General features: G+C 35.2%; 4 protein-coding genes across 10 annotated transcripts; 2 read left to right on the top strand and 2 right to left on the bottom strand.

Annotated features, from left to right (window-relative positions):
* Nucleotides 1-292: 292 nt before the first annotated feature.
* On the bottom strand, nt 293-6162 carry LOC113761588 (SKP1-like protein 21). 3 transcript variants are annotated; one of them, XM_027304654.1, is made up of 10 exons: nt 5922-6162; nt 4864-5117; nt 4020-4241; nt 2987-3178; nt 2806-2916; nt 2512-2590; nt 1960-2063; nt 1655-1815; nt 1192-1325; nt 293-645 (listed from the first exon to the last, which is right to left on the bottom strand). In XM_027304654.1, the coding sequence occupies exons 2-9, from the start codon at nt 4897-4899 to the stop codon at nt 1199-1201; spliced, it is 1032 nt and encodes a 343-aa protein (XP_027160455.1). In that variant the 5' UTR covers nt 4900-5117; nt 5922-6162; the 3' UTR covers nt 293-645; nt 1192-1198. The 3 variants fall into 3 exon arrangements, with proteins under 3 accessions (XP_027160455.1, XP_027160456.1, XP_027160457.1); XM_027304655.1 differs by having other exon boundaries at nt 293-639; XM_027304656.1 differs by lacking the exon at nt 5922-6162 and adding an exon at nt 5373-5388.
* Nucleotides 6163-11965: 5803 nt separating this feature from the next.
* On the bottom strand, nt 11966-12696 carry LOC113762665 (L10-interacting MYB domain-containing protein-like). Its single transcript, XM_027306214.1, has 2 exons — nt 12373-12696; nt 11966-12271 (listed from the first exon to the last, which is right to left on the bottom strand). Exons 1-2 carry the CDS (start codon nt 12694-12696, stop codon nt 11966-11968), a joined length of 630 nt encoding a protein of 209 aa, XP_027162015.1.
* Nucleotides 12697-14275: 1579 nt separating this feature from the next.
* LOC113764182 (short-chain dehydrogenase TIC 32, chloroplastic-like) lies at nt 14276-18527 on the top strand. Of its 2 annotated transcripts, none has more exons than XM_027308263.1 (8): nt 14276-14512; nt 14823-15054; nt 15249-15328; nt 15444-15597; nt 16375-16453; nt 17400-17487; nt 17929-17975; nt 18090-18527. In XM_027308263.1, exons 1-8 carry the CDS (start codon nt 14407-14409, stop codon nt 18258-18260), a joined length of 957 nt encoding a protein of 318 aa, XP_027164064.1. In that variant the 5' UTR covers nt 14276-14406; the 3' UTR covers nt 18261-18527. The 2 variants fall into 2 exon arrangements, with proteins under 2 accessions (XP_027164064.1, XP_027164065.1); XM_027308264.1 differs by having other exon boundaries at nt 14280-14512; nt 17403-17487.
* Nucleotides 18528-20129: 1602 nt separating this feature from the next.
* LOC113763436 (short-chain dehydrogenase TIC 32, chloroplastic-like) lies at nt 20130-23905 on the top strand. Of its 4 annotated transcripts, XM_027307253.1 has the most exons (9): nt 20134-20624; nt 21020-21251; nt 21334-21413; nt 21481-21634; nt 21779-21857; nt 22248-22353; nt 22775-22859; nt 23188-23234; nt 23491-23582. In XM_027307253.1, the coding sequence occupies exons 1-8, from the start codon at nt 20519-20521 to the stop codon at nt 23198-23200; spliced, it is 855 nt and encodes a 284-aa protein (XP_027163054.1). In that variant the 5' UTR covers nt 20134-20518; the 3' UTR covers nt 23201-23234; nt 23491-23582. The 4 variants fall into 4 exon arrangements, 3 of the variants coding, with proteins under 3 accessions (XP_027163054.1, XP_027163055.1, XP_027163053.1); XR_003467343.1 differs by lacking the exon at nt 23491-23582 and having other exon boundaries at nt 20130-20624; nt 22248-22352; nt 22773-22859; XM_027307252.1 differs by lacking the exon at nt 22248-22353 and having other exon boundaries at nt 20147-20624; nt 23491-23905.
* The last annotated feature ends 1473 nt before the right edge of the window (nt 23906-25378 follow it).

Raw genomic sequence — 25378 nt, 5'->3', positions numbered from 1 at the left:
AGGAGAGGGGAGGAGAGGGGGAGAGACAAAGCTAAAAAAAAAAAAAATTCATGGCTGCAACAACTCTGGCGTCGCAGGGCGAGAGGGAGAGGGAGGGGAAGAGGGCAGAGGTGGGGGAGGGAAGGGAGAGGTGAGGGGAGAGAAAAAGAGGGGCAGAGAGGGAGAGGGAGGAAGGGCAGAGGTGCCGGGGGAGGGGGAAGGGAGAAGAAGAAGAAGAAAGAAAAGAAAAGAAAAAAGAAAGAAAGAAAAAAGTTTTTCAACCTAAAAATTTTTCTTACAACTTCTACAGTAATTTACAGTAAAGTTTTAGACAAACACCCAAAAAACTCACCTTCTAAACGGGACCGATAATTCACTCTTTCTTCTCTTCAAACTCTCCCTTTTCAGATGACACGATTCTGGACACAAAAATCAGAGGGAAAACAATGGAAGAACGACACTTTCCGAACATGCATCATAAACTTACTTAGATTGCAACTCATGCTTCGGATCAAAGGGCTCAACAAAGATTCTCAACATGGTCACCTGTGCAAAATCCATCGGTTTTTGACATGGTGACAACGCCCATTCTTATGCACAACTGGCTTGGTCTCTCACTGGAAAAGTGAGTTTTCAGCTCGAATTGCTGTCATCTCCTGTCTACATCTGACAAAAGTAAGTTTTAAGTTTTTAGATGAACACAGATCTAACACGAATTAAACTACATTCTTAATTTAGTCGCAGTCTTTGGTAGCCAAAGATATTGAAATGTCAACTCCTCAGCTTAACATTTGCCGAAGACATGAAATTTATATGACATAAATTGGCAGCATGGTCAGTTAGTTTCACTCGGGAAGAGCGAAGGGGCCGATAGTGGAATCACAACCTTCATCTAACATCCTGGGGACAAAGTTGTAAATTTCTAAGGTATCTGAAACCCTCACACTAGGTTCTACCCTTCAATTCATGAGGCTGAGTGTAAATCAAGCTAATTGCTCTCTTCTTATTAAGGACCATAACTGTGCTTCTCAAATAAATTGGTTAAAAAAACCAAACCATCGATATATTAGCATTTAAATTGCTATTGGTAAATAGAGTCAATCAATGCCTCTAACAGTAACTTATTCTCCTCTTGTCAGCAAGTGAAAGCACAACTTATTTTTCTCCTCTATGTATTGGTTCTGAAAAAGTAAATAGAACAAAATAGCTGACCTTTACATCACTTTACTGCACCATTTCCATTAAGCGATACTGGTACAGGTCTCCTTTCTTGACCCAAGGACAACATCTCCTGCATCCTTTCTGGCCAAACAGAGTTCAATCTCCGGGCAAAATCCTCAACCTCCCTGCAATTCAACAATAATGACTAAGAACCATCTTTTAAAATAAAACTTCATATCCAAGATGCTACGTATCAAGAAATTAAACGTAGCGCTTGCAGCAATACTAGCATGTTGCAATCACAGAATATGAAACTTACCACACCATTTAAATGAGTGCAAGACTAACATATCAATGCCCGAAATACACATCAAACTAAAACAGAAATATAGGTCAAGGTACAATTCTGCAACAACAAATCAATTCTAAATTGATTTGGCTTTTAATAAATATGATATGTATATACACACACGTATCAGGTATAACATATAGATACAATAAAAAGCTATTTTACCTGTCCAGTTCTTCCTCCATTGCAGGATCCAACTCATTATCAAACTCAAGCTGTGGTGAAAATGTAACAGATGCAGAATCTTGAAATACTGCACTTTTACTTTGGGAGGTTGCATTGTCAATATCACCAATCAAGTAGCCAGAAGGCAGATGATTTGGCTCCTAAAATATCAACATATACCAGTGAAACCCAAAAGCAGTGCAACTTTTCTTCTCTCCCTAAAGAGAGAAGGACAAAATGCACAGTAAATATACAGTGCTCAGAGGCTGGGGGCAAGTAGCTGGGAAGAAACGTGTCATTACAACCTTAAACTGGTTACAATTTGAATCATTTGATGAGAAGTTTCCAGAAAGGTCTTTTCTCCTCCTGTTTTTCTTTTTGTTCTTAGCAGCTTTTACTCCTTTAGATTCTGCAAGAGAGGATATCCTGAGCTTCATCATGGAACAATAACTGTAGTGAAGAAGCAAATATACTCAAACATGGCCTAAAAAAAATTTACTCAAACATGACTCATGCAAAATTGTCAGATCAGATAGAACTTGAAGTTTTCAAATTCTAGGTCAGGGTTATTCATGAAAGGTAGTGAACTTTTAGTAGATTTTTAACTTGCAAAGAGGAAATATCATGTACATATCTTCTATTGCACAAGACAAAACAAACTTTAAACATAATATGGCAGCAAAGACTGCATCAGCTATCCATATATCACAGATAAAGCTACTAAAGCTGACTAAATGCAGTTACATAAGCTCGCCAGGGGCCTGGGGAATCAAGCTACTACAAAGTACATTTCTTGATTTTCAACAAGATAAAGCAAGTTTTCACCAAAAATAAGATGTAGAACTTTTCAAGCAGACCTCCGTCTCCATTTATGAATGACAAAAGTTCATCAACTGGGCGTTCATCCACAAGCTGCTCTTCTTCAACCTCAACATTCTGAAACATTAGTGCAATTCTTAGTGCAAAACTAAGGATTCAGAAACGAGGAGTTGATTACCAACACATATCTTGCACTTGCATTTTACAGTGTAAGTTGATTAATTATTTTAACCTACAGGCACTCCAAAAGCAAGTTAACTGAAGTACCTAGGCCTTTTTTTTTTTTTTTTTTTGGAGGAGGGAGGGAGGGGGGAGGGAGAACATCAAAGTACCTTTACTTTTGCTCTCTCCTTTAATTCTTTCCTCTTTCTTGCATATAACCGATTCAGAAGCCTAATGCGTGGATCATCCGTCAAATTTCTTAAAGGCTCCAACTTCTCCTCCTGCAACAGAAAGTACCTAAATATGAGTAAAACACATTGGGCTATACCTATTTATCCCAGCAGCAGATACCTCTGTAAGATCATCAGGTAAATTGAAAGTTTCACGTATCTCTTCCGGAGTTTTTCCTTCAATCATCCGAGCAAGCGCACGGCTTGTAAGGTCTACCAGAGGCCTCAGTTGGAGACTATCAGCAGCAGATGTCAACTCGCACAATTTTTTTGCATCTAACTTGATAAACTTTTCATCAAAAGTTTTCCTTTCCTGCATAGAATCAATAGACAAAGGTTCCGTTTGATAAAACTGAATCTGAATTCTGAAGTCTGAATTCTGAAATCTGAATACTGAAACAATTAATTTGCTGAATTTTAAGCACTGAAAAGAAATATATGAATGTCTGAATTTTAATGTTAAACCTATTTATAGTCTTTGATAAAACATTTATAACTGAATGCTGAATAAGTTAAATTTGACAAATTTGCCCTTATATCTTTTCACCCAAAAAAGAAATAGAACCTATGATTTAATTAGCTAAAAATGTTAGGTATGAAAATGACAATATTTATTTTTAAATCAAATTAATATAAAAGATGAAATATATTATATGAGGAGTATGGAGAAGATGCGAAAATCATTCAAAAGGGTGAAAAAAGAAATAAAAATTCATTAGATAGAGAATATTAGATTGTTTAATTAGATAAGAATTTTTAACATAATTAACAAACAAGGGTAGATTTGATAGATAAGATAAGGTAATTGAAGTAATTCTATTGATTCTTATCAGAATTAAGCATTCATTTAGGATTCTTGTGCTAAAAAAAATACACACAAGTTCAGCACTACTTAACAAGTTCAGCAAATGGATTTTCATTTATCAAGCACTCAAAACATCTGAATGTCTGAAAAAATTCAGATTCAGCACTTTTTTTTGTTATCAAACAGACCCAAAGTCAAATGCCATCAGAACATCAAAATAGAAACAGTAAAACACCGCAAAACAAGCGCGCAATACATGAGTTAAGATATATAAGAATGAAACTAAGAGAAAGATATTTGTACAACCACAATTCTTGAAGGAGGGCAAGCAGCATAAAACAGGGTAAACCTTATTAGAACGGCCTGGTACTTGATGAAACCGACAGTAGTCAAGTATTAATCCCAATATAGCAGGATTTACACGTTGAGGAAGCGAGATAGCATAATTTTTAGATGATCCCATGCCTGTTTGAAGAACTTCTCGGCATATCATAGGACAAAACATAGCAACCTCTTCTTCCACTTGTTGAATTGAACCATCAGTAGTTTGGAGCCAGATGTATGGCTTCATCTTGATTATGGAAAGATTAGCAACATGAGTAAGGCCAATGGTACATGCTCAATATATCCAAAGAGAACCAACAACAGTATGAGAAAATGAAGCCAACAAATAAAATCAAAAACAAGAAAATGCTCATAGAAACAACCTATGTAACCAACAGCAAGAAATTTCTCATCTTAAAAATGCCATACCAAATTATAGGATAGGAGCATAAACCATCAACTTGGGCAAACAGGATTCAAAAACAATCAATACAGGATTCTCAGTTCCAAGCAACAACTAAATAAACTTACCATTAATTTTTTTTGGGAAAAAAGTCAAGGAATACGTTCAACTATTCATGTGGGAAAATAAGCAGCAGCTAGCAAATGAATTCTAGGGCGAACATGGAGTAGACAAAGGTATAGAACATATTAGAAACATTTACATCAGCATCAATTCATTCCACCAACAAAATCCAGAAACATGTGAGTGACATCCATACTACTCTAGAAAAAAAAAGGTAAAGGGGGTCCAATTTCTAAGAAGAAAAGTAAATTCAGACCTAAAACAGTGTCATCTACATCTGCTTGATCTTATTCCAATTTCTTTTAGTAGATAGGAAAAATCACAAACAATCCATTTAACCCACCTCTGGTTTGACAACTGCCATTGGACCTTCTGGCATAAGGTGGTCCAATAAGCACAAATTTATTGTGGACTCCAAAACAAAATTTATGTACTCGTACAATGAAAGTCTAGCAAGCAAAGAAGATATTCGCAGTCTCGCTTGCTTCAACACATAAATGTTGCAAAGGCAGTGAATACTAAATCAGCAATGGCAGATCTCAAAAAACCCCAAGGTGTGCAATTTTTCAAGAAGAAATATCCATCAGATCCAGAAACCTGTTCAGGAGTAAAGAGATTAAGGATCAACAACAGTTGATTATATGGTAAAGACAAGCACACCCCTTGTAGTAGAAACGAAACTAAGAAAGTCAAAGGCAAACATATAATTATGCATGAGAAAAGAAACACATAGGTTTGGAGAGGCGAGAGGATTTTGGAAGGAAAAATAGAAAAGAACAAAGAAACTAGCAGAGCATTTAGAAAGGTTTTTCACTTTTGGTTGGACATAGAAATAAAATTTTTGTTTCTTACTTTCTCCATCTTGTTTCATCTTTCATCCACTTGGAAAACATTAAAACAGCAGATGAATTCTAGCTGCAGAGGCAAGCGATGGAAGAAGTAGATACATCCAGAATTCGACTATAACCGACTCTGGGTATACAAACTGTACTCTCGAGATAGGGTAAAATAAACTGTCTTTAAATTTACTAGTGTGTATCACAACAAAGTAACAGAATGAATCCTTGACTAGACATGATTTCATTAAGAGTAACTAAATCATATGCTAAAAGCTCTTCCCTTATCATTTCTCAAGTTGTCCATCTTAAGTGCCCAACTGGACAGGTACCGACTAGTATTGATTCTTACTTCTTAAAGTGCCCATCCAACTTTTCCCAAGTGCTGCCATAGTTGCAAGAATGGTACTACTCAGGACATGCAGATTTAGCATTTAAGAATTTCCTTAAATTCTGTATGAATCATCGATTGAAAAATGTTTATTAAAGCAACAGTACAATAGATCTGCAGCTGTTTGATGTTTCAAATAAAATTGACAAGCCAAATTGAAGATGCCACCTTTACCCGGTTATTACACTTCAACTTATCCATAGAGGATGGTGTTGTGTATTGATAAAATGATCTCATAGCTCTCTTCCCCAGTCGAACTAGTTTCTTTTCCAGCAATTATCAGAAATAGCATGCCAATACTCGTGTTCTGCAGAGGCAGGCTATTACACGCTTTACAACCAAAATCTATCATTCTTCCTGTTGTCAGTTTCAGTATTTTGTAGACTGAATTTCAAGCATTTTATCCGCACACCTTGTCAAACATTGTAGATAATTGAACACATGAAGAAGTTAAGGATTAATAACCCGAAAAAGAAAAACACAAACAAAAATATAAACACTAAAAGGCACGTTATACAGCAACTCTGAAGTGCCATAGCAACCTAATTGACTTTCATTTTATAATTTTCAGGCGAAAGAGTGAGCCAAGCCCAGCCGCAACAACAGAAAAGACTCCAATTAGCACGCTAGATAAAACTCATAACAATTTTTACGGCGAATTCAGGTTCGAAGTCGATCAACAAACGGCATAATATCAAGATTTTCAGCTAAAACAAATATTGAAGCTTCAAGATTGAATGCGTGTTGTGGGGGAAATTATGTATAAATGTGGTACTAGTATCAATTCTCGCACATAGCAAACGAATTTTCAGAGAACAAATGCAATATTACGTTAGAATTCAAAGAAAATTTTACATGCCTGGGATGAAATTGAATCTCGGTAATCGGTCGATTAAAAGGAGATAAAACTTTTTGGTATGACTGGATAAGAAGAAGAAGCGTAGAAGCGGTAAGGGGTTTGATATGACTGGAAAACGGGTAAGCCCCAGTCCGTTCCCCCCAAGTCCACTGGTTTTGATTTTACAGTCTAAGCGTCGTGCTTGTGACGCGTGCAACCATGCCGGACTCGCACGTGAAGGCGGTTAAGGCCATTCTTCTTCTCCTTTTTTTTTTTTTTCCGTTTCTTTTACAAGGTCCTAATTCCAAATTTCCCACCACTGGCGGCCCTGTACCCAACGGTCATTAATTTGGGCTTGGCTAAGCCCCTGTTGGCCCATGTTATAACATAAGCCCCATAAATTGGTCTGAGATCGGCCCAGGCAGAATTCCAAGGACTCAAACTCGGTCGTTCCTCCTATGGAAGTCAAGTTGACCCGAATTAGCGTTCCACATCAGTGGTGGTATCTAACAAGTTCCAAGAAGAAAATAAGCGCGTGTTAACATTTTAATTAGTGCCCGTGCAACCAAAGTTAGAAACTCCATGCCATGGATTCCAGGCAGCAGTTGTACTTCACTCGACACGAGATTGAGGCTTTGTTTGGGTTGTATTTTTTTAAATTTTTTGTAGAAAAATTATTATAATAATTTAATATACGTAAGATAAAAAAAATAATTAAAAAATATGTTTACGAAAAATTACACAATTCAAACAAACGGTAGAATTAAGGGCTCTTATAACAATAAAAGTCCTTGGCCGTACACCAAATTAACTTCTTTTTTTATATTGTGGGCTCTTATTTAGTGTACAGAGAGAGTGATCATAGTAAGCTAGAGAAATATTTCAAGTCTCTTGACCCAACAATCATTTTCGATGTATGTATTTATACGACACGGAACCAAAAACTAGGGCGAGATGATCTGGGGATGAAATTCGTCATTTTCCTTTATTAGTAATACGAGTTCAATTGGCTTTTACTCTGTGGACTTCAGCAGTTTGACGATTGACATCTACCATCGTGTCAGCGCCTCCGACATCCACATGTTCTAAAGCTTCGGTGAAGGGCCACCGCAGGCCACGTCGAGTGTTGGAAACACCGCCATTATATCTGCAAGCGTAAGCTGTATGCCCATCAAGATGGAATGGGCAGCCCCACACTCGATTTTTGTCCATCGTGAAATTAAATTAGGGTTAGAAAGAAGAGTTGGACTATGATATCAATTTCCAAATCCAAAATGATAAAGTATCCATTTTTATTAAAGAACTGACAATGCGACTAAAACAATTGCTAGTTCCGTCAAAGTTCACTGGAAAATTGGTACGTTAGTGGATTCGATTTTATCCAAATTCAATTCAAATATTTATATGTTTGAATGGGATTTGAATTTAATTTTTTAAATATAAATTCTTATCCAAATTCGGACGGTATTAGAGAATTCTCTCCTAAATTTCAAAAATTAACTTGCAAAAGGACAAAATTGAAAGAATATGTCACTCTTTCCTAAATATATTTTTTAATATTATCTTGGGATAATTGCAGAAACCTCCCCTGAGATTTCTGACATTTGCACTGACCTCCCCTCTAGGTTTAGAAATTGCATTCACCTCCCCTGAACAATAACAATTCGTTGCAGATACCTCCTTGACAGCTTTTGTAGAAGTGAGATAAGAATTTTCTTCCAATTTTGCCCTTACTTGCTTGACAATTATTATTTGTTTGACAATTGCTTAACTAATTATCTAATTATCTAATTATCTAATTATCTAATTAACTAATTAACTAAAGTTGTTGTCTGTCCGAAATTAACAAACTATTTGCATGTTAAACTAATTAATTAATTAACTGCTTAACTAATTAACTAATTAACTAACTAACTAATTAACAAACTATTTGCATGTTAAACTATATGCAGTACGCATTACCTATTTAAAGTATCGGCTCTTTATGGTATTTTACTTTCAAACATTTAATTTATGATAAAAACATCAATGTTTGTAAGTCAAATTCAAAAAGTGTTACAGTAATATTCTTACAAAAAGGGAGGGGCATAGGGCCATAAATTAAATGTTTGAAAGTAAGAATATTGATATTACTGTAACACTTTTTGAATTTTACTTACAAACATTGATGTTTTTATCATAAATTAAATGTTTGAAAGTAAAATACCCATAAAGAGCCGATACTTTAAATAGATAATGCGTACTGCATATAGTTTAACATGCAAATAGTTTGTTAATTGGTTAGTTTAGTTAATTAGTTAATTAGTTTAACATGCAAATAGTTTGTTAGTTTCGGATAGACAACAGTTTTAGTTAATTAGTTAATTAGTTAATTAGATAAACAGAAATTAGTTAATTAGTTAATTAATTAATTAGATAATTAGTTAGTTAATTAGTTAAGCAATTAATTAGTTTAACATGCAAATAGTTTGTTACTTTCGGATAGATAACAGCTTTAGTTAATTAGTTAATTAATTAATTAGATAATTAGGTAGTTAATTAGTTAAGCAGTTAATTAGTTAATTAGTTTAACATGCAAGTAGTTTGTTAGTTTCGGACAGACAACAGCTTTAGTTAATTAGTTAATTAGATAAATATTAAATAGTTTAGTTAATTAATTAATTAGATAATTAGTTAATAGTTAATTAGATAATTAGTTAATAGTTAATTAGTTTAACTATGCAGAAATAGTTTGATTAGTTAATAACTATTAACAATTAGATAATTAGTTAATTAGTTAATAGTTAATTAGATAATTAGTTATTAATTAATTAGATTATTAGTTATTTAGTTATTTAGTTAATTAGTTAAACTATGCAGAAATAGTTAATTTAGTGTAATTTTTATTAACAAATGTTTTGTTGGGTTTGATGAAAGTACTCATTACATTCATTTGGTAAAATTAAATCATGTCAGGGGTACTTTAGTAAATTGACCCACTTTTGCCTATTAAATTGCCTCCAACTTTTGATAGGAGAGGTCAGTGCTATTTCAAAATTGATAGGGGAGGTCAATGCTATTACTATAAAAGTCAAGGGAGGTTTCTGCAATTATCCCTATTATCTTTGCATAAAGGGACTATCATGTCACACAAAGGTTGTCATTCGAAGGACACTAAGGGTCCGTTTGATAAAACTGAATCTGAATTCTGAATACTGAAATAATTAATTTGCTGAATTCTAGGTACTAAAAAGAGATATATGAATGTCTGAATCTTAATGCTGAACCTATTTATACTGTTTGATTAATATTCATAACTTAATGCTTAATAAGCTAAATTGTACAATTTTGCCCTTCTATCTTTTAATCCAAAAAGAAAATAGAACCTATGATTTAATTAACTTAAAATTGTTAGGTATGAAAATGACAATATTTATTTTTAAATCAAATTAATATAAAAGAAGAAATATATTATGGAAAACATTAAAAGAAACATTACAATCCAATAATTCATATAACATATAAATTCGACCTAAAAAATTTAGAAATGATTGTTTGTAATTTCTTCACGTAGGTTATGCATGAATAATTGATCAGCTTGTATGGATCCTTCTCCTACTTCTTCGTTTGTCTCGTCATCTTCGACCTCTTCTCCATTTTGTATAATAGCATCATCATCATCATATTGTTGAAACCAATAATCATTTGCAGAAATTCTTCGCAAATAATTGTGAAGAGCAATGCATACAATGACAATGTTTCTTTGTGTGGGAAAAGGGTATGGTTTCATCGTTTTGAGAATGGGAAAACGAGCTTTTAATACTCCAAAAGCACGTTCAATTACATTTCTCAATCTTGCATGTGCTTGGTTAAAGCGTTCTTCTTTTGATCTTGGACGAGAAGTATTTCGAAAATCAGATAACCAATATCTAATATTTCGATATGGTGCCATAAAGCCACGTGTGTGTGGATAAGCTGTATCACATAAATAATATTTATCTACACAAAAAAAAAAATCAAAATATAAATATTTGTGGATGAAAACTACCGCAAAAAAAAAAATACTATTGTTAAAAAAAATTTAACCTGCTGGAGGAATAGGAAAGTTGCACGTTGGGTCTGCTAAGGCTTCTGACAAAACTCTAGAGTCATGTGCTACACCTTCCCAACCAGCCAAAATGAATGTGAAAATCATATTGAAATCACAAATAGCTAGTACATTTTGCATGCACTTGCCTTTTCCTCTCCCTCGATACGGAATTTGTTCATCTACGGGTATAATTGCAGGTATAAGTGTTCCATCTAATGCACCTCTAGCACCCTTTTGAATAGGACAAAAAAAATCAATAATTAGATACATATTTAGCTTGAAAAAATATCACTTACATTTGAAAATACCTGAAATATTTGGAGAAGTCGACGTTGCTGTTGACTTGCATGCTGGTTTCCATTAAAATTTGGGACAATCATCTCTTTCGAAAAATGTAGCATAGCTTGTAGCACTTCATAAAAATATGTATGAATGGTATGGGTCGAATGGCAATATCTCCTTTTAACCACGCGATTTGTATGATGATGACCCATAGTTATGAGAAACATTGCTACTTTTTCTTCAACTGAAATATAACGACTATTTTGTAGCCAACCTTTATTTCGCAAATGAGTGCACAAATTCATAAATACTTCTTTTCTCATTCGTAGTATTTCTATAGAGTGTGCAGGATTTCCATCAAGAATTTCATTTACGTATTCATATCCTCTCAACATAGAATTTGTATCAAGTCTTCTTCCAATACGCCTCAATTGTTTTCTTTTTAGGATTAGTAATATTAATACAACTTTTAAAAGTTGTATTTTCTCATCCGTCAACATCTGCAAATTTCAAATTGAGTATATCATTAAAAAAGAGTGCACAATACACTTCTTCCAATTATTATTTGACAAAACAAAAAAGAAAGTAAGAATAGTTAGCTAACATATATATTATAATGTAATCCATTTATAAGAAAAGTTAAATAAAAGTAATCACATAAAAGAAAATAATTTATTCATTATCTCAAGAAAAATAAAACTATTTGACAATGAAATAATTTATTCATCATCCCAAGAAAAATAAAACTGTTTGCCAATGAAGTTGTCTACAAATGAAATAAATTTAGAAGCCACAAGATTGCAAAAAAATCAAAATAAACCTAGCTTTCTTGCATTCATTGCAATCCAATTCAATCTAAACTCTTCATGTTTTTCTGCTATCTGGATCCATTGCTCTCTGTAAGCTTTACTTTCACAAAAAATACTAGAAGCTGCAAGCTACAGTGGATCCATTTCTGTTAAACCCTGCATTTTGTCTAAAATCTCGTTACAATCTTTAATACTTGGTCCATCTGACTTTTCCAAGATCTCAATAACATTCATCTAACTGACTATCAACATCATGTAGTTTTTCAACATTGGTTTTTTTTGGATGTTTGCCTTCACTCTTGATTTCCTGTTTTGATTTCTTAGTTGAAGAAGAGGCCATATCAATTTCTTCCGTTTCCAAATTGATACATGTCTGTGAACAAGATTCAAGACCATCCTGTGGTAATCCCTCTTTAGATGGACCCCACACATTTTTTCCGCTAGCCACAATACCATCAAATAATGCCCTCATTTCATTTGGATATTCCAGTGGATTAAAACGAAATTTGCTTGCTTTGGGATTATCCTGAAACAATATGTACAAAAAAAATTATTATGTACAAAAGAATTATTTTCAAAAGTATGCCGATTATTTAAATAATAAAATTGATATATAAACTTAGGTACCTTTAAGTACTCTTCCCATTGCTTTGAAGTCCAATTGATGGTATTGGTAACAGGGTCATAATGAGTATTCCCTGTGTTACCAATGAGTCTTGCCCAAATTATATATTTTTGTTTCAAATAATCCCATTCATTCTTCAATTGTCTTTGCGTAAAATCGCCCTTATTTTCAGCTTTCAAAGTTGATCTAATTCGTTCCCAACATTCTTTTTTTAAACTGTTTCCACTGTAATTATTAGGGCGTGCTTCAATCAAACATAATTCTATAAATCGCCGGAATACTTCCGGGTCTTTCCAATTAGCCCTGACAGAATTCTCTCGTTTCATACCTACATTGCACATAGGTAAACCTATATATCATAACATATATAAAAGTAAAAAATAAAAATAAATGGAACTGAAAAAACAACATAAAAGGAATTTTTGTTGAATATGTAGAGACACCCATATTAAGGATAAGGCATATTACAGTTTGATCAAATGATCATACCACTAATGAAAGTTAAATTAAAGAATCAAGAATCTTAAATTAAATTATAAAATAAATTGTAATAAACAAGTTAGTTTGCATTAAATAGTCATGCCTTGAGAAATTTTGAAATGCATCATCATCAGTTAAGTCTTCGGATACATATATATATATATATATATATATATATATATCCATTATGCTATTATCTATTCTAGTACTAAATTGGGACGACAAACTAAAAATTCTGGGAATCTATTTGCCTATTCAAAAGAGCAAATTGATGGCAAGGCAATATGATTTTATATGAAGTCAAACAGTGTGTCAGGCACCCACTAATATTTTCCTAGTTGTACTCTTATTAACTCATAGGCATGTTAACGATTCGGCTCTAAGGAACTATTTTTTGGTGTTAGCATAAATATTTAAGCCATATAAATGTGTGCAAAGACTTATAGAGCTAATGTTTTTGACATTTAACCTGTTAAGTGACACCAAAGCATTGGTAATCCAAGGCTATACTATAGTTGCAATACAACTCCCACTCCCAAAATAAAATAATAATAATATAACTAGTGATGGTACCTGTTTAAGCTTAGGAATTCGTGATGGCCTTCCTTCACAGTTTGATAAGAAAAGTCCAAATATAAGCAAAAGGAAGCTGCAATAAACAAGATTTAAATTCACACCAAATTATATCGAAATTTAATTATTTCAATAGAAAAATGTTGAAGCAAAACAACAAATAATCAATGTCACTTACCTTGGAAAAAATGAATTTGAGATCGCTGAGTACGGTAGCAATAAAAAAAATTTGGGAGGAAAAAAATGACAAAATTATGAAAGAGTAGAAAGATGGAAAAAGATAAAGAGTAGACAATGTAAAGATAAAGATGGAAAGATGGTATCAATGTTGAAAGGTTGTTTTGTTTAATTAGATAAGGATTTTGAATAGAGAATATTAGGTTGTTTAATTAGATAAGGATTTTGAATGTAATTAACAAACAGGGATAGATTTGGTAGATAAGATAAAGTAGTTGAAGTAAATCTCTTGATTCTTATCAAATTAAGTATTCAGTTACTATTCTTGTGCTGAAAAAAATACATACAAATTCAGCACCACTTAATAGGTTCAGCAGTTGACTTTTTATTTATCAAACACCCAAAACCTCTGAATGTCTGAATGAATTCAGTTTCAGCACTTTTTTATGTTATCAAACAGGCACTAAGTGTGATTTCAAAAATTTGGGAGGGGCTAATTGCAATTAGGGAAAATCTCAAGGGAGGTTTCTGAAATTTTTCTTTAAGAAAAATGTATATTCCTACATTATCTTGCCATTCACGAAAGAAGAAATAAATATAAAAAAAGTAGTAATTTCACAACCGTTTATTTTCGAGTCAACCATCAATTCATCACCGCATAAATGACGACGGTATTTCATCAAGGACTAGGAACCTTCTCGTAGAACCATAAGGCCTCCACCTCCACCTCCACCTCCACCTCCTCCTCCTCTGCTTGTTCTTCTTGGAATTTCTGCAGCTTCGCTAATTACTACAGTTGAACAAAGATGTGGCTATTCAAAAGAAAAGGGCCATCTGGGTTCTCATCCTCTTCCACTGCTGAGGAAGTCACGCAGGGGATTGATGGCTCTGGTCTCACCGCCATCGTCACAGGTCCTCTACTTGCTCTTATCTCTCCGTTCCTTCTCAATTCGACCTTTCTGTCCACATATGTTTTTTTTAAAAAAATTTTCAGCTCCCTAAATTTCTCTATTCTTTTTTCTTCTTCTCTTTTGTGTAGAAGTGAACGCTGCTTCAAAAATAATCTACTAGTTTTGTTGCCCTTCAATTTGTTTATACTGGTCTAGCACATCAGTACTTTCGTTTTCGTTTTCTTGTTCATGACTGTGGGCCTTTATGATTGATTAAGAGGATCGGTTTGAACGCATGGAATGACGTAGTATAATAACAAACAAAATTGCAGGGGCTTCAAGTGGTATTGGTGCTGAAACAGCTCGTGTTCTTGCACTGCGTGGTGTCAGTGTTATAATGGGGGTCAGAAACATGGCTGCTGGCCAAGAGGTCAAAGATGCAATTGTTAAGGAAACCCCTGAAGCTAAAGTTGATGTCTTGGAGTTAGATCTCAGTTCACTTGCATCTGTGAGAAATTTTGCAAAGGAGTTTAATTCGTCTGGCCGTCCCTTGAATATCCTAATGTAAATAAATGCTACCTATACAGCAATCAGACTCTTCTAACTTTGTCTCCCCTCATCTTGTCTCTTTATTAAGTGCCTGGTATTTTTTGTGATTTTGTAAATTTTATTTGCTTATAATTTGCTTATTTGCTTATTTGCTTATTCTTTTTTTGTTTTTGACTCCTGGGATTGGTCTCTGTCTTCTCTATGTTAAGTAATAATGCTGGAGTCATGGGGACCACATTCGAGCTATCCAAGGACGACATTGAATTGCAGTTTGCCACAAATCACTTAGGTAGGTCCTATTCTTCAAATTCTTTAGCAGTAATTGGATTGGAACTCAGCATAGTTCTTGTTGACATCAACACTTTATCTTCATAACCATCTTTAGTTTTGTATCTGTTATGCAGGTCATTTTCTTTTGACTAACTTGTTGTTGGACACAATGAAGAAAACATGTCATCAAACTAAGAGAGAGGGAAGGATCGTGATTGTTGCATCAGAATTTCACCGCTATACCTATCGTGAAGGTGTGCGTTTTGATAAAATCAACGATCAAGAAGGGTAAGCTTGTGGTTGCCGGTGCTTAATTGTGTTAATCTTTCTATATGTTATTCTGTTCTAGACTCTCAAACCGTAGTTTATCATTGTTCTTTCCTTCTTCTTCTTCTTAATGTCAAAGCTTCAAACTCATGTCTTAGCTTGAAGGTACTACCATACTGAAAATCTGTTTCTTCTCTCTCCTTGTTTCATAAAATGCCGTGTGTTTTGTCATGTGGTGGTTGAGATTTAAATTTTTGGGTACTCCTGAGAGTCCAAGCAGCCACCTACCTGTGAAAAGTAAAACCTATTCATACCTATATCTCGAACTGCTCACCATGCCAACAAGTAGACTTAGGAAGTATAAAATTGCAGATACTTCTTAAGCAGTTATTGAGTACATCTCATAGTATACAATATACTGATACACAAATAAATGGCATGCAATTTTCTTGTGTAAATGGGGATAAACATAAAGCAAACATGTCAAAGTATTAAGTTAGAACTGTTTTACAGGTAATATAGGAAAAAATCATAGCCATCATTTTCTAGAAGGTTTGCGAAGAAAGAGAGGCAGGATTAGGGGAGAATGAGAGGATAGCCCCCATGCCTTGCCTGTGACATTATCATGTAGAAACTGTAAGATTTTTAGAGAGTTCCCTCGATTAGAAAAAGAAAAAATTGTTAATGAAATTTGTGTTGAATTATTAAGGGGTGGTGTGTAGGGAGGTAGTGCGGGGAGGTCTTTTGACCATCATTCTTGAAAAACCTCTCACATGTTCTCACACTTTTATGCTGCAGGTACAACAGATACCTTGCTTATGGTCAATCCAAGCTTGCTAATGTGCTGCATGCTAATGAGCTTGCCAGACGGTTAAAGGTTGTAGATTCTGACTTTGATTCCCTTGAAAGTTGAGACTTCTAGCATTTTTCTGAATTTAAACCCCTGGGATTTTTCTTCCCCCATTGGTTGCTGTAGGTATTGTCTTTTATCCAGCTTATATAATAATATGCCAGCATTATCTTGAGGATGTTTCCTCTAGTCTTTCTTAATTTGGACACCTCAAAATTTTGTGCACCCCTGGCAAATTTTGTTGTTTCTTTCCCTGGCAAATCAAGGACTGAACATGATAGGGCTTTCGAACTTTATAAGATGCATTTCTTACTCATAGCTCGTCTCCTTCTCATTGGTGGAAATGGTCAGCCTCTATAACATGATATGTCTCCTGTGCTAGATTTCTCTGTTCATTGTTATCTTAGTAGCACGAATAATACTTCTATCTAACAACCAGAAGTGGAGATGGATTCTAGGTCTCCAAAAGAAAGCATCTGTTAGTTTTCAATTCTATTGATTTTAGGTAGGTACTAATTCATGCCATGTAATACTATAATTCAATGCCCAAGCTTGAATTCAATTGGTCATGAGCTTCCTGCCACCAACTACAAGATGAAGTATGTGGCAAGAGTAAACAAGAAAGGATCAGTATAAAAAAAGTCTTATATGGTCAAATATTTGACCACAGTGACATGATGTCTTAGCTGTTTCTGCTCCTCCAATTTTGGAATCCATGGCTTGCTTCTTGTCCCATAATTATGGGCTCTTTATCAACCATGACAATCTCAATTGTAAAATTACACCCATTCAACTTTTCTACAGGCAGTACAAGTGCTTCAGAGAAAAGGGGAACTTTTCAAAAGCAATAGCAATTATGGTTAACTTAATTGAATGAACATTGTCATTTATGTGAGATGTTCTTCTGTAAATTGTCACAATAACTAAATCAATCAATCTCTTCCATAAAACAGTTTGATGATTTGTTTCTTAGCAGGAAGATGATGCAGACATAACTGCCAACTCACTTCATCCTGGTGGAATTACAACCAACCTTTACCGTCACAGTGGCATTTTTAGAGGTACTCCCAAACTTATTAACTGTATGCGTCTGCATTAGCCTTCTGAATGTGTTATTTTTTTTGTGCTTCGCTATTTGGTGGTTTTGTTTTATTGTATTATGCTTTGTTTATGCATGCTTTAAAAAGGCTCAATTAGCTTCAAATTTCTAGTGGCAAGCTATGAACCCTAGTATAAATGCTTCTTGCATTGCCAGTTGTCAGAAGGGCTAGGTGTTCTTTGAATTTCTGTTTGGTACACCAAGCCCTACTGGCCCTGCTATGATCAAACACATGGTGTTGATGACGACGTTAGGGGATGGTATTTTATGCCTTAAACCCCAAATCCTGGCTGGAGAATGTTCTTTTATGTCTTGAAATCATCAGTGGAGATCTTGTCTTGATGTAAACATCTAAAAAATGTGGGGTCTTTCTCATGTATCTGTTTTTTTTTATCTGATGCAGGCCTTGGAAGTATTATTGGAAAATTTGTGTATAAAAACATTCCACAAGTAAGTTATGCCTCGTACTAAAATCATATTGGCTCACGTTTGTGTTAAATTTGTCAAGTCTGTCATGAAAAAGGTGTTAACTATTTGGTACTCCCTCCACTGACCTGATATCAGGGAGCATCGACAACATGCTATGTAGCATTGCATCCGCAAGTCAAAGGAATAAGGGGCGAATATTTTGACAACAGTAACATAGCTAAAGCAAGCTCAATGGCCATGGACGCGGATTTGGCAAGGAGACTCTGGGATTTTAGCGTCAGCTTAACCAAACCAAATGATTCCTGAGAAACCAAATCTTCCAGGAAAAATGGACCAAAAAAGAAAAAACCTATGTTTTCGTGCTATGACACAGTTTCTATTAGAGTGTGTATGTTCGTGGCTTTCCTACGTAACAGGCTTGCTCCTCCATTGAGTATGGCATCATGCTTGTCTTTTCATCCATCGTGGTGAAGCAAGTGATACTCTGTTCCTCTTGGTCTGTAATGCTGTTAAGAGTGGATGATATCTGGTTTATCCCTGATTATGCTTTAGTCCGTGCTCATTTTGGGTTCAGTCTTTCCCCGATCGAACGTTGCAATACTTTTCGCTATTACTTTAGTGGGATTACCTTATTTCATCAGTAACAACGTCATCGAAGAACAATATTTGATTTATAAGCTCTTTTTTTTTTTCATTCAAGGGGAGATTTCAACCTTTAGGTGGACGAGAAGGGCCAGGACTATAAAGTGCAGTCTTTCCCCGCAAAGCATGTCCGACTATATAGGTGGACGAGAAGGGCCAGGACGGAAGGTACCTTAGACTAGTAATCTCACTAAGTTATCATTAATGGAAGATTTTAAAGGAGTTAGAGGGAAAGCCATAAATATAAATCCACAAGTATTTAGATCTGATTTGGAGAATAAAGAAGGCACTCGTAAGGAATGTAAGTGATTTCTTCCGTTTGGGAGTTTTAGCAATGAAGGAAATGAAGAGAGAGGAGGGGGGGGGGGGAGCTATCATCCCCCCACGGTACAGAAATTCTTCCACCTTAGTAGTTTTAGCAGAAAGCGATGGAAATGCAAGGGACTTCAGAAATTTTTTCAATACACTAGCTTTTCCCTTAATATTTGTCATGTGAAATTATATTACTACTAATAAATAAGTTATAAACTAAATGGCTAAGGAGTTTTGGTCTAATGGTTAAAGTTGAAATTTCGAAGCGTAAAGATTTTGGATTCGAGTGCTCCTTTTCCTTCCCATTTCTTAAATCTTACCACCTCTGTTCTTTTTTCACTTTTTAAATCTCACTGTTTTCCTACTTTTTAGATTCTATCCCTTTGCACGCTCCCCATGCCCTTCCCTACCCCTGTCTGTCAAGGATATGATTCGAATTCTGAATCTAAGAGCAACAAAAAATTTTAAAATTCCTCCCCTAACTAGACAATTTTTGTGTATTTAACTTTCTAGGCGCTTTTATGAAACTGCTAATAGATACTAGGATAAATTAGGTGCCGTATTAACCGTCTGTAGACTTAATTCCAGCTTCTAAGATTACTGCTTGCTCCCCTTCCTGAGAACCCTGGACTTTATCCAGCTGAGAGATTCATAAACACTAGCGGGTATTGAAGAGTACGTAAATTTTTATTGAAGAAACACTTTTGTCATTAGTTTTCAAGTAAAATCAAATATGCTTTGGTTATATGTTCCTTAAACAGGATGATGGGGTAACTATGAACTCTGGTCGATGTTGGACCGATCTTTTTCCGTCATTACGGCAAGGTTGGAGGTCGCAATTAAACTGGTTTTCATTCGAATCAGAAGTGCGCAACCAACGAAGAACGTCTGTCTTTCCTATCAACAGAGACTGATGCCAGTTAAGCACGCAAGCAAGCAAGCAAGCGTTTTAATTCAACTTCAATCAAACTCCAGAATTTATTAGTAGCACAAGTTCAATTAGCTTACTCTGTTGACTTCAGACTGGACGATTGACATCTAACTACTGCTAATTATAGTCCATTTTTGGTTTGAGAAGCGGGATGTTGGTGCCTTGTGGTTCTCCCAATATCCACATGTTCTTATGCTTCAGCGAAGGCGACGTCGATCGTGGAAGACTTTAGCACCGCCATTTAATCTGCAATTTTAAGTTGTAACCCCATCAGGATGGAATGGGCAGCCCGATTCCAGATTGCTGTCCATCCATCAATTGCCAAATCCAAAATGATACACGTATCCATTTGTATAATACAGAGCTGACAATGCGACTAAAACAACCACTATCTGTCAATCAACAATTTTTTTTTTAATTTTTTTGAAGCTTATTAGACATGCATATGATTGTTCCGTCAAGTTCACCAGAAAATTAGCCTCAATCTCTTTAAATATTGAAGATTACAGTGGCGCACACATTTGCCATTTGGCCCATCGCCAAAGAACATCAAGTATTGATCATCCTGCAATGACTACTACGTACTGGGGTTAATGCAATTCCCTCCTTGTTCTCCTTCCCCCTTGAACAAAGACAAAGTAAGTTAGAAAAAGAAAGCATCTTGAACTTGAAGGAAAAGATGTGGTTGTGCAACACAAAAGGGTCGTCTGGATTTTCATCCTCTTCCACCGCGGATGAAGTCACTGAGGGCATTGACGCCTCTGGTCTCACTGCCATTGTCACTGGTGATCTTCCCATCTTTTTGTCTTTTTTTCTTTCTTGAACTCAGTTCATTAATTCATATTGCACTTCGCAATGGTAACCTCATGCTCCAACATTTCTATTTAAAGCTCCGCGGGTTTCACGTAGTTCATGATCGGAGTTCTGGGTTACGTAGTCTGTGGGAAGTGGATACCGATATCTTTTGCTAGCTAGAATGCCTAGCAACATTGCTCATGAAATGCATGAGCAAATAAATCCTGGACCTCTGCGTCCTTAAACTTCAGCTTGACCACTACGCCAAAGCCTGAGCACCAATAAAAATAACATGAATATCAAAACGTGGGATTAATTGGATGTAATGAAATTCTTCAAACAAGCAAATCATTTGATGATGGTGGCAATTGGCAAATTATTGCAGGTGCATCAAGTGGTATTGGTACTGAAATGGCCCGCGTTCTTGCACTGCGTGGAGTCCATGTCACAATTGCAGTCAGAAACATGGCTGCAGGCCAAAAGGTTAGAGAAGCCATTGTGAAGGAAATCCCTGAAGCCAAGATCGATGTCATGGAGTTGGATCTTAGTTCAATGGCATCTGTAAGAAGATTTGCATCAGAGTTTAATTCGTTGGGTCATCCCTTGAATATCCTAATGTAAGCAGAGCAGCAGATTATTCAAAAATGTTTTGTATTATCAAGAATTTCTGATCTTTGAAGCATGTTCTTTATTCTCAAGTAATAATGCAGGAATCATGGGTACCCCTTTCAAGCTATCCCAGGACAACATAGAATTACAGTTTGCCACGAATCATTTAGGTAATTCCTTTTTCTCCATTGAATCTTTGGTTAAGACATTAACTGGTCTGGTCATTGTGAAATGCAGGTCATTTTCTTTTAACGAACCTGTTGCTGGACACCATGAAGAAAACGTATTACAAAAGTAAGAAAGAGGGGAGGATAGTAAACGTTTCATCAGATGCTCACCGCTACACATATCGTGAAGGTATTCGTTTCGATAGGATCAGTGATGAAAAAGGGTATGTTTTCAATTCCCATTAACGCCGAATTTTTTTTGAAGTTATTGATTGTATGCGCCCGAGAACCTTGGATAATTTCAGCTTACATCACATTTAAAAGCAGTTGGAACTTTTTTCTTCTCCTCATTTACTGCCTTACTGCAGATACAGTAGCTTCTTTGCTTATTGTAAATCAAAGCTGGCTAATCTACTGCACTCCTATGAGCTAGCCAGACGCTTTAAGGTATTCAGTTCGGTGCATAAATCCATGTAGGATGTACACAGAACTTTGTATTGTTGGACACCTAGAAGAGATTTTATTCGACAAAGGTGCAATCAAAAAAATTTTTTTTTAAAAGAAGTATAGTAGTACCTAATTGTAGCAAGTGATCAGCCAATTGATGGGATACAGGTACCTTTGCTATGATGGCTTCCCTCAGAACCCAGCTCACTGTTACATTAATACGGCCACTTACACACTTCTGGCAAGCCACAAAACACATAGATCCTATACACCTAACAACAATTAAACGTACTGCCTTTGTTTAGATCCCTACATTCCTACTCCACCTTAACTAAATCAAAATAATGCCTTTTTCAAGTCCTCAAGGCACATCTTTCTTGGTGCATATAGCTCGATCGGGCCGCCTATCCTATGCTATGTTTCGTGCCCAACGTGAAACCAAGTCAATGTTTAACTGATACAGCCAACAGCCTCTCACCGGAGTGGGAAGTTAAAGGTTCAATTCTTGTCTCCTATCTTGCCATTTAATTATAACTATCACTTAATTGTGACTTTCTCTGACGAGATTTTTTCGTTGGCTCCTCTTCTTCTTATATCAGGCTAGATTAGGTTATACAAATGTTATTATTACGACAAAAAAAAGTTTAACTGGTAGAAGCTTTTAGCCCTGTAAAAAATGAAAAGGAGGCACCGGATGCATAGAAAAAAAATACAGAAATACTCCACCACAGCAAAATAATACACTACTCACACAATTAGGATCCGCGCAGAGTTGTTGCTATTCCGCTCACTTTTTCGTTACAAACTAAATTGCTTGTCTTTAATGTTGACTGTTCTATAACAACATGTCCCGTAGTTGGCAAACCGATTTCCGTCGTAAGAAACTCAAGTACTTCGTACATTTGTTTGTTGGACAGGAAGAAGGGGTGGAAATAACCGCCAACTCTGTTCATCCAGGAGTGATTATCAGCAATGTTTTCCATCGTCGAGGCTGCTGTATAGGTATCCGCAAACTACTACTTTCACTGAATGAATCCCTTTTAAAGTTGAACTTGAAAATGAAATGCGTACATCATATGGTGCCATTTTGTGGATTCTGATAGCCACGGACAGGGCTGGCTAGAATTTCTCAGACTTGATTAATTTCAATAGCCTAACTATAAGAAACGGTTGATGATGTTGCAGACATCTACCCGCGGATCCATTCTTAATTCGTCAAAAATTTCCAAGAAATCTTGTGCTCCTATTTATTCGAATTTACGGGAATTGGCTACGTTACTCTCTCCAGGGCCCCTGGCTCTATTCTCATGCATTATTATGCGTGATGCAGGTCTTGCCAATAAGCTCGATAAATATGTGTTTAAGACTCTTCAACAAGTAAGTTTTGCATCCAATTTTCGCTCACAATTCATGTTTTGGTGCTGTAAAACTAGTAGTAAAATGTTGAAGTTTATCCGGGATAAGGGACAAATCAAAAAGGTTACTTGTATGATTCTTCTAGAGGATGTTAGTTTGTTTAGTTGACTATACGAATGCTGCAGATGATAATGCCATTTCAGGGCAAGAGCCTTCCGACCAATTAATATTTCTTCGTTTTTTTTTCCTGGCACCCCTTTTAACTTGGACGTTCCAGGGAGCTTCGACAACCTGCTATGCAGCATTGCATCCGCAAGTCAAGGGAATTAGCGGTGCATATTTTCGGAACAACAACATAGCCAAAGCTAGCTCAAAGGCCATGGACGCAGATTTGGCTAGCAGACTCTGGGAGTTTAGCTTGAACCTGGTAAAGCAAAATGGAGATGATTCCTGAAGAACCAGTTCTACAACAATGGACGTATATATTGCTGATAAATTCGACCATGGTATAATAATAAAGTGGGAAGAAAATAAGTTCTGTTTAATAATTGTTTGCGTAGAAAAGTCTACTTTCTTTTTTAAAAAGATGTTTAGAAAAATTATGAGGACACTGCGAGTTGTGCACATATTAGTACAAAGTAGATGCCCAAGATTTGACAAAAAAATATATAAGATTTAGATTGTATATTGTATATCGTTTGTCACACTATATGTGAAAATCGTAAAATTTTATTTTATAATTACACGTTATTGAAAGTGAATTATATCGTGTGCATGCAAAGTTACATCTTGTACGTACAAACCATTTTTTTTTTCAATGGTTTCGTACACGCCAAAGTAGTTTTCTTTTCTCAACATCTTTATTATCAGATTCAATCGAAACTATCCCTACCAACTACAAACAAATGTAAAAGCATTTTCTTCATTACAGTATCACAATTTTGTAGTGTATTGACATGTGACACTTTTCCATCACAGCTACAACCTGCGCTGCCTAATCTCCAGCATCCAAATTTGGTTACACTTACACGTATTCAATTTGCCTGTGTCACTCGAGGACTTGTGAAAATTACACACCAATTTTACACCTATGTCCTTAATAACAAGATCAATAAACAAGTAACATACTTTACAAATCGCGTTCAGCCCCATTCATTAATTTTTCGCGAAATGCTATTCTTTTTTTTTTTTTCCGGAGACGACAACTGTTGTATAACCTAATCTATTCTACACTAAGGGGGAGGAGGTAGACCTAAGAAAGCCCAGAAATAATTCGGAGGGGACTGAACCACCACCGGACCAAACGAGTGCACAACACATCTGCCTGAATTTTTTGAAGCAAACCACTTAAATATGACATTTTGGTCTCCCACCCCACCAAGCTAGGCCAAAGGCTGGTGGTTGTGAAATGCTATTCAGCCCATTCATATTTAGCGGTAGCATTGGCCCTTGTCTCTACAATTACATGCAATTAGTGATTATTTTTTGTCTGTTGAATTTTTAAGCAATTTTTATTTGATTGTTTTGTAGAACTCTCTATAATTTGTAAAGATAAGGACTTGTAGTGTGGTTCGCATAAGATGTTAAAAAGAAATTGATGGACTTTTATTTGTTTTTTGAACTTGAAAATCGTAATAAATGTGTTAGAACCTTTTGACAATTAAAACTATTGTGGATTTTTGTACAAGTCTTTATAATTTGGAAAGACAACTTCTATGGTCTATACTAAATTTTAAAAGGATTAAAAATAATTGTAAACTCTATAATATTATTTAGGAAAGCTTCAAGAAGTGTTGAACTAGTGAATGGTATGTAGTATAGATATGTAAATATCAATGCTTAAAATGTGTAAGTATTATTTCATTTATTTGCACTAATTGCTTTCGCAGAGTTGGAAGTAATTAATTTGAAAAGATAGTAATTTTGCATGAAAAGATAAGATATACACAATATATTTGCAAACAGTGAAAGTCATTATTGTTTTTGTATAATTTAAAAGTATTGTATCCTTGCTCAAACCCTTTGTAACAAGAAAATAAGTAAAACTTTTTTATTTGTATGACAAGATCGAGGGAAAAAATTTATCATTTTTAAGGTAGTCATACATTGATGTTTATTAGTTTGTCAAACCATTTATTTAATTTAAAACATCCTATATACAAAAA

This window comes from Coffea eugenioides, chromosome 2, assembly GCF_003713205.1.
Source record: "Coffea eugenioides isolate CCC68of chromosome 2, Ceug_1.0, whole genome shotgun sequence".
In the NCBI taxonomy this organism is placed as follows: Eukaryota; Viridiplantae; Streptophyta; class Magnoliopsida; order Gentianales; family Rubiaceae; genus Coffea; species Coffea eugenioides.
This window is presented reverse-complemented; position numbering and strand designations above follow the sequence as displayed.